Raw genomic sequence first — 8,075 nt, forward strand, 5'->3', positions numbered from 1 at the left:
CTCAGTGACCCACGGAGGATGGCGAGGAGACTCACGGGCCTCCCTGCCCCCAGGGCCCTGCAGGTGGACCGAGCACCTGCCCCAGGGCCGACTGACTGGACACCAGCCAGGGTGGCAGGGCCAACGCCTGGCCAGGATGGCTGCAACTTCAGGAGAGTTTGCTGTTTCCTTTTTCTGAAAACAGAAAAGACACAAAAGAAAACCACATCCCCCGTCTCCAGCAGCACCGGGGGATCAGGCTTCACCACAGCAGAGCTGGGACTGTTGTCCAGGAGTGCCTTCCCTGGGGCCGCCGGACCCCCGCAGGCTGCACCACTGCTGTGGGGAGGGGCTGGCCACGGGGACCGTGAGACAGAGAAAGTGTTACCCCACCACGAAGGTCAGCGTAAGCCCACGGTGCCCCCCAGGGAGCGGTGGGGTTCCCGATTAAACACTGTGCACACTGGCTGGCAGCGAGTTCTCTTCCAGGCAAAGCCCCCCACCCAGCACCAGGTGCCATGGCTGATGGTGCCTGGGGTGGGGGGCTGGGCTCAACTGGGAGGTCATAGGCCGGTGACACCACCCCTGAAAAGGAATCTTAGGCAAAGGTCTATAGTATCCCCAAGGTACTCCCAAGTAGATGGTAAAAAGGACCACCTTCCCTAAGACGCAGGGGCTTGATGGATGATTACAAGTTCAGTCTCAGAAGGACTTGAAAAGTCCTTAAAATGCTGAGAAGATAAGAACAAGGTAAGGGGGTGCCCTCGAACTGAGGGAGCCCTTGGGGGAATGGCCTGGAATGGGCCTGGCGGGCAGGTGCTGCCCTGCTGGTGAGGAGGCCGTAGGGGCTGCTGGGACCGTTTGGGGCAGGGTAGTGGGAGGGGCCGGCGGTTCTGGAGCAGAGGCTGCTGAGTGCCATCCAGGGAAAACCTACCACTTTATTATGACTCTTCAAAAGCAACCAAAGTAGGTAAAACCACCCCCCCCCCCCAGGCCAAGCCTCCCCAGCTCCCTCCTTCACCCTGGGCTATGGTCCAGAATCGGGGCTGGCCAGGGCTGGACGCCAGCTCAGCAGGCCCACCTCGTGGTCAGAGAGACAGGCCTGGCCAGTCAGGGAGCTCACAGTGCCTGGACAGGAGGAGGGATGAGTCAGCAGCTCCCTGTCGGCTTATCCTCCCAGGGGACTCTTAGCCCCCAGGGAGTTCCCTTCCCTGCCACTTCCACCCCCCAGGAGTCCTGGGAAGATCTTGGGGCACAGGCTTTGAGGATCCTGAGGAGGCCATGGTTCCCACCCCCTTCCATGACAATCAAATGTTCATGCACCCCTCCCCACCCATCACGCATTTCCTCCAGCCTCAGCTCCCAGGTTAAGATCCCCCTTGGTGGGCCCAGGCCCTTCCTCATGACAGGGCGCCGTGTATGTCCCCACATGCCTCCAAAGGCGTCCTTTCTTTGGCTTGGCTGGAGCCCTGTACCCTCAGCCGGTCAGGAGGCATTGTCTCCCTGACCACTCAGGAAATCAAGGCAGAGATGTGCTCAGCAGGTATGGTTTAATGCACCCAAGCAGGTGGTCGTGGCCTCCCAGGGTGCTTGCTGAGGACCCAGAGCGAGTATCTGAGCGTGGAGGGAGGGTCATGGGCGATTAGCAATGTCGACCAGAACCAGAGCCGGGGAGAAGTAAGGGATGCTGCCCCCTGCCGTCCCTGCTCCCTGCAATGCCTGCGTCCCCAGTGTTGGGATCAAGGGGGACAGCGTGTGCTCAGGGTCGCTGTCCAGGCCCGTTCTGACGTCTCCCAGGCCCGCATGGGGAAATGCCTGAGTCAGGCCAGGCTGGGGCCTGCCTACGGGTGTCCCAGTAGTGCTCACCCAGCCCGGGCCGGGAAGGTGGGCTCACCTGGCCTAGCACAGGAAGGTGCGCACGCAGCTGCGGATGTGGGCCCTGCAGATGGGCATAGCTGCAGGACGGGCGCACACTCTGCACAGACCGGGCGGCCGCAGGGCACAAAGATGACGGACACACGCGGTCCAGGCACACCTTGCACGTCTGCTGCTCCTGCAGGCGCTGCAGCTGCTCCTCCACACTCTGGGCTCCTGGGGGCTCAAGAACCCCCCGGCACCCTCTGGGCCTGGGCTTCACCTGGTCCTCCAAGGGGAGTGGGCTTGTGACACCATCCCACACCCTGACCTCCACACGCTGTACTGGGCTGATGGGGGAGGTGGGCTGGGGCCAGACCAAGAGTATCTGGCACCAACCAGCCCAGGAGAGCCACCACTCCCACCCCAGGATACAGGAGAGCTGGCCCCTGGTGGGTCCCCACCTTCACCTGGCTCCCCAGCACCCAGGTGGACCTCTCTTCTGAGTGTGGATAGGTCAGGACCCGGGTGGACGGGAGTTGTGGGCAGTTAGGGATAGACTCTTGGCCTAGGCCCCCAGGGGAAAGCGAGGCTGGGCCCAGAGACAGGGCCGGCCAAGGGCGAGGTCCAGTTCTGACAAGAGAGCGCGGCAGGACCAGCCCAGGCTCCCTGACCCCTTTTCTCCCGCTCCGTCCCACAGCAGGCCAGAATCTCCAGAGCCTACCCCTTTGCCAGGACACTGCGCATCCAGCCCCCCGTGCAGTGGCCACGGACGCTGTGTGCCGGGCACTATGGGCGCAGTGAGGGAGGGCTGTGCCCAGAGGGATGAGCAAGGAGAAGTGGGAGGTGGGCAGCGTCCAGAGAGGCGGAGGTACCTCTGGCCCCCAGCGCCTGGCCTCCTTCCTCTTCCTGAAGCAAGTCGGCCACCAGCTGGGACGCGGACACGCTGGTGGGCACCGCCCAGCGGTACTTGTGCAGCACCAGCCGCTGCACCTGGCTCCGCCCGAAGCCCATTTGGAGCACGGCCCATACCGCCGGGCACTGGCTCCACGCAGACCACTCCTGGCCACCCCTGGCATCTGCAAGGCAGGGGGAGGGGCGCTGGACCGAAGGCAGGGAGGGGCTGGGGCCTCCGGGTGATGAGAGAGAGGCAGATGGCCCCACACTGTGGCCATCACCAGGGCCACCCTAACATGAGGGGCTTTTGTGGCCATCACGGCCGCTCTGTCCATGTCCGAGTGGGCTGTGGTCCACTGAGGCGCAGCAGACGGTCAGACCCTCTCGGCGGAGGGGCTGTGTTCCCCGAGCCTTTGTTCAGAGGTGCCACCGTGGGGGAAAGGTGGTAAACCTGTCCACCAAAGCCACCACGGACGCCCCGGGTGCCAGGCGCTGCTCCCACAGTGTCCCTTGGACCCCATTTAACCCCAAATGGGGTTGGCACCGTCCCGTTTCACAGCTCAGGGCACTAAAGCTCAGAGAGCAAAAGTCTCTTGCTCCAAAGTTGGATAGAAGAGCCGGATCTGAACCCGGGAGCCCCTAGTGCCCCTCGGACCCTGCCCACAAAGCCCTGGCATGGGCATAGAGCAGAGCTCGGCCCCTCTGTGGGCTCGTGACTACAGCCAGGTCGGCTCGCGGGCCAGCAAAGGCCACCTCTGCTCTCCACGCCCTCGTTGCCCAGCCCAGGATTGGCCATGCCCTCGGTGGCCTGCTCGGTGGTAGCAGGGGACAGCTTCGGCCTCACTCGGAGCCCTGGACACACACACAGTGCCTGCATGCAGCCCCCCATGAAGCAAGCCGAGGCAGCACCCTCGTGCCTGGTCAAGCAGCCTTCGCTCTCCCTGCTGGCCCATGGGGGCACACCCAATGGCCACAGTGCAGGCTGCAGGGGCCCGGGGAGCAGAGCACAGGCCATATGTCATGGCTCACCTGAGGGGGCGGCATCTTCTGGTTCTCCCGATTGGTCCTGGAAGGAGGCAGAGAACACCTGTGCCCTGAGGCAGGGGTGGGGAGGGACCCTCAGCCCCCGCCCTCATAGCTCTAAGGAGAGGGGGGACTCACCCAGGAGTCGACCTGGTTACAACAAGACTCCTGGACGCTGCAGACGAAGTCCCTCCCTTTCGTCTGGAGCAGGAATTCACACCTGAAGAAAACGAGTTCAGAAGCCCATTGGCAGTGGGCTTGGGCTGTCGGAGCCCCTCACTGTCAAGTTCAAGCCCTGGGGAGCTCCTCAGGCCAGAGTCTGTCTTCTGCTCCCGGGGCACCCACAACACCCTGCAGGGGGTGGGGAGGGGCCTGAGTGGTAGGCATTCGCTGGGAAGGCTATTTTGGAATCAGCCCCTGTTGAGCATCAAGGAAGAACCAAGAAGAATGCTGTCCTCAGAGGGGCACTCCATCCCCGAGACTCATCCCCCCACGCCCATGCCCAGCCCTGGCCTCTGTGAGCAACCCCAGGACTGCCCGCAGGACCCCTACCTGGGGAACCACTTTGCGTGCTCGGTCCAGGGGTCGTCCCCTTGCTCCCAGCTCTGCAGACCCCCGTGGCAGAAGAAGCACCTCACCTTGTCCTGCTGGCCTGGGGGGAGCAGAGATGCTGGCCCTGCCCATGCCTGGCCCCTTGGCACAGCCAGGAGCCCCCCACCCACTGGGCCAGGTGTGTCCCCAAGGCTGGGGGCTCCCAGGTGGCTGTTCCTTGGGGGTGGGGGCCATCTGGGGTGGCTCACAAGCAGAGTGGGGGCTCTCACTGGCCTCGGCCACACCCTTTGCCCTGTGTTCCCCTCGGGTTTCATGTGCTCCCATTTTCTTAAAGGAGAAATGGGCTTCCGTTGCCTGGGGCACCTGCCAGGCCTGAGGAGAGCAGAGGAGAGGAGGGCATTGCCTCGTTCACAGAAAGGCAGGCGGGTCAGTGGGGGGCCATGGTGGGGCCGTGGGCGATCAAGTACCCCCGCACCTCTCCCTGAGGTGCCACCTCCCCAGGACAGATTCCCAGTGACAGAGAGAAGGGGACTGTCTGCTGCTAGGCTCACGCCTCCATTTGGGGGTGGGGGCCCCTCGTCTCTCCACACCCTGGCGGCCCTCACCTTCGCCACCCCATGAACATTTTTGTCATTTGGTGCAGAGACTGCAGATCGGGGGCTGCCACAGGCACATCCCACCCCAGACCTCTGAGAGCCTGTCCCTGGACCCCCAGGGGCCCCGCAGATGAGCCGCTCACCCCCATTCCTTCTCCCGGCTCCACCTGCCCCAGCCACTGACCTTCCCCAGGGTCCATCTGTCCTGTGCTGTTCTGGCCCCTCCCTGGTGCACTTGTCGCTATCTGAAGCACACGCTCAGGAGACTCCAGGGCTACGGGACCCCCAACCCCTCTTCATCAGGCCTGGACCCTCCCTGCTGTGGGGGCTGGGCTCCACGGAGAAGGGAGAGCCCCAATCCAGAAGGGTCCCTAATGGCCCCCAGGACTCACTGGTGTGGAAGAAGCCGGCGGCAGCCAGCAGCTCAGGCCGCACCATGGCGGTCAGCGGCCAGTCATAGAAGGAGGCCAGCTGTAGCTCCTCGGAGCCCATCCCGGGGAAGGCAGTCCTCGCAGATGGGACAGCCACGGCCCCGGCCCCCTCCTCCTCCTCTGCCAGGGGGCGCAGCTGGCCCAGGATCTGCCCGTCCGTGTGGTCCTGGCCTCCCCAGGACAGGGCGCTGCCAGTGTCCTGGCCCAGGATGTAGCCACACAGAGAGTGGGGTCCATGGTGCCCCTGTGCGGGGCTGCCACCGGCTGTCCGGCAGCTCCAGTGTGGGCCATGGCCCCAGCTCTTGGCCCTGTCCTCGGGCCCCATAGTTCTGCGGGGCCTGACCAGTTCTGCAGCAGTGACGGGCCCCCAGGTGGCCAGTCCTGAAATGTGCACAGTCAGCTCGCCTCAGGGCTTCTGACCCCGGGCCCAGCCTGGGGACAGCAGTGGCCTTTACCTCCAACAGCTGGGAGATGACAGCAGGCACGATCCTGCCCCCAAGACGCCCCAGGTTGGGGAGTGGCCAGGGGGCCGGGAGGCAGCTGGGGCCCACTGCTTTCTGGAAGGGGCCAGCCTGGCAGCTGGTGTCACATGTTCTCCGCAGCAGGGATGTGTCACGTGGCTCCCTGGCAGGGGCTGCACTGGTGGGGTCCGTGGGTCTCCCTCTGCTCCACAGGGGCAGGGGTGTCTCTCGGGACAAGGGGGTGAGGAGCGGGAGCACAGAGACCCCTCCTGAGGCGGCAGAGGGCTAGGGCTGGCGCTGCCTCCAGGACCTCGGGAGAGGGGGCAGACAGGAGCGGTCCAGGATGCTGTCGGTCAGCTCCCTGTCTCTGGGCCTGGCGCCAGGCATGGCCTCTGGAAACAGAAGGTTCCAGGCAATCTGAACTATGCAGTTAGTGCTGCGGGGAGGGTAGGGCAACCCCCCTCTTGCAGGGATGACCTGGGGTGGCCGAGGATGCAGGGGTGCCTAGTAAAGGGCTGGGCCCGGGCCCTGGAGCCCTTGACCTGGAAGGTCTCCTGCTGGGAACCATGGAGCCACAAGGGGCTTGAGACGTGCCTTTGCCCAGCCCAGCCGAGCAGCAGGGCCTCAGCAGGTCCCTGAGCAGCTCTTGTCCTCAGGTCATGAAGATGGGGGGACATCTTCATGCGCCCTGCCCTAGGTTCCTGAGGTTCTGGGGAGGCGCTGGGCCTGAGCTCGCCTCTGTCACCTCCCTCACCTCCCTCAGCCTCAGAGGGAGGATCTTTGTGACTAGGCTACCAGGAACTAGGCTTTGGGACTAGGCCACCACACACCTTGAGGTCAGTTTTCCCGTTTGAATTAGAATCCCTGAGGCCGCAGTGACCCAGACACCAGGGACCTTTGGGGAGGGTTGGAAATTCCAACTACTTGTACCTGCTGCATCGGGCTAGTCCCACGGCTCAGGGATGACGGGACCACCCCTGCCATAGCCTCCCTGGGGTGCCACTCTGCTCTGCCTCAGAGCTGGCCCACCTCCCCAGGCCCAGCTCTGGGACACACCCTCCCTGCCACGTATGCTGGGGCCCCGTCTGCCGGAGGTGCCCTGGCTCCTGGTCTGGAGGGGCCCGGGGTTCGGGACTGCACATGCTCCAGGCCCAGGTTACAGCCGCTGGCCACATGGGGTGCCCCCTTCCCTGGACAAGCTTCCCTCAAACCTGGTCACAGCCGCATGGTCTCCACCAACCAGCCCAAATGCAGGGTCCTGGCGCCCCTAAACCTGACAGCTAGGGAACACGGAGGCAGGGCTATAACCCGGGGAAGCTGGAGCTCCCCAGTGAGCGAGTCGGAGCCCAAGGACACAGAGGCTCTGGGGTGGAAGGGACAAGAGAGGAAGACTGGTGGGGAAGGGGCCCACCCCCAGCTTCCCCCGAAGCCTCCTCATCCCCAGGAGCACAAACCTCCTCCCGCTTCCCAGAGCAGACGTGGCTCGTCCGCCTGCTCAGGCCCAAACCCTCTCTCATCCCAAGACCTCTGCCTCACTGTTTCCATCCGGGTGTGGGCACGTGCCTGCTCTCAACGCGTCAGCCTTTGAAAACAAGTTCGTTAAGATTAAAAAGAGGAAGCTCACTGTGCTGGGTAGGCCCATTGCTTACAGTGGGGGCCCGGAGTGGGGCTAACTGCCCAGGGTTGGCCGTGAGAACATGGCCAGGGCCAGGCAGGCAGGGTAGGCCACGCCACAGTGAAGGTCACAAGGAGGAGCTGGGTGGAGGGGGGTCCTAACCCAAGCCTGGAGGCCCGACCTGCCTGCTGGCCTGGCCTGGCGTCCGCCCCAGCTGCCCTCCCTCACCTCCCACACGGAGCGGCATGAACCCAGCACAGACGGAGCAGCCCGGTGACCACGTTCCTATATACCAGCCACACCTGCGCCTCACTCCTGGGGGGACGGGGGTTGCTGTCTCACCCTCGAGGAGACCCCATCACTGTCCTGGCTGTACTAGCCGCTCAGCCCCGATGTTGCCGGGGTCCCAGCGAGTCCTGGAAACCCTCTCCTATCAGATGCCCGAAGCCACCTGGTTTCCTGCAGGAAATCTCGGTAAAGGGTGTGGCCTGGAAACCAGGCAGCAATTAGCATCTCCCCTGCGCCCCTCCTCTGCCCACTCCTGGGCTCCTGAGGCTGAATCCAGGGCCTGGTGGGTGATGGTGCTCAGGGCAAGCTACCCCAGGAGGCACCACTCTGGTATGCAGATTATTTCGAGCTGAAGACAATAAGGACTCAGAGAACTCAG

The 8,075-nt window shown here is 64.1% G+C and overlaps 1 protein-coding gene across 1 annotated transcript; it reads right to left on the bottom strand.

The window, feature by feature from the left end:
* Nucleotides 1-1,878: 1,878 nt before the first annotated feature.
* BIRC7 (baculoviral IAP repeat containing 7) lies at nt 1,879-5,657 on the bottom strand. The gene is given in 9 exon segments (XM_087444856.1): nt 1,879-1,925; nt 1,928-1,999; nt 2,002-2,200; nt 2,298-2,401; nt 2,709-2,912; nt 3,760-3,817; nt 3,892-3,973; nt 4,306-4,405; nt 5,294-5,657. Coding segments are annotated over 9 exon segments (1,230 nt in total).
* Nucleotides 5,658-8,075: the final 2,418 nt, after the last annotated feature.

Source organism: Ceratotherium simum, chromosome 21 (assembly GCF_057802395.1).
Source record: "Ceratotherium simum simum isolate JZ-2026a chromosome 21, ASM5780239v1, whole genome shotgun sequence".
NCBI classification, from domain to species: domain Eukaryota; kingdom Metazoa; phylum Chordata; class Mammalia; order Perissodactyla; family Rhinocerotidae; genus Ceratotherium; species Ceratotherium simum.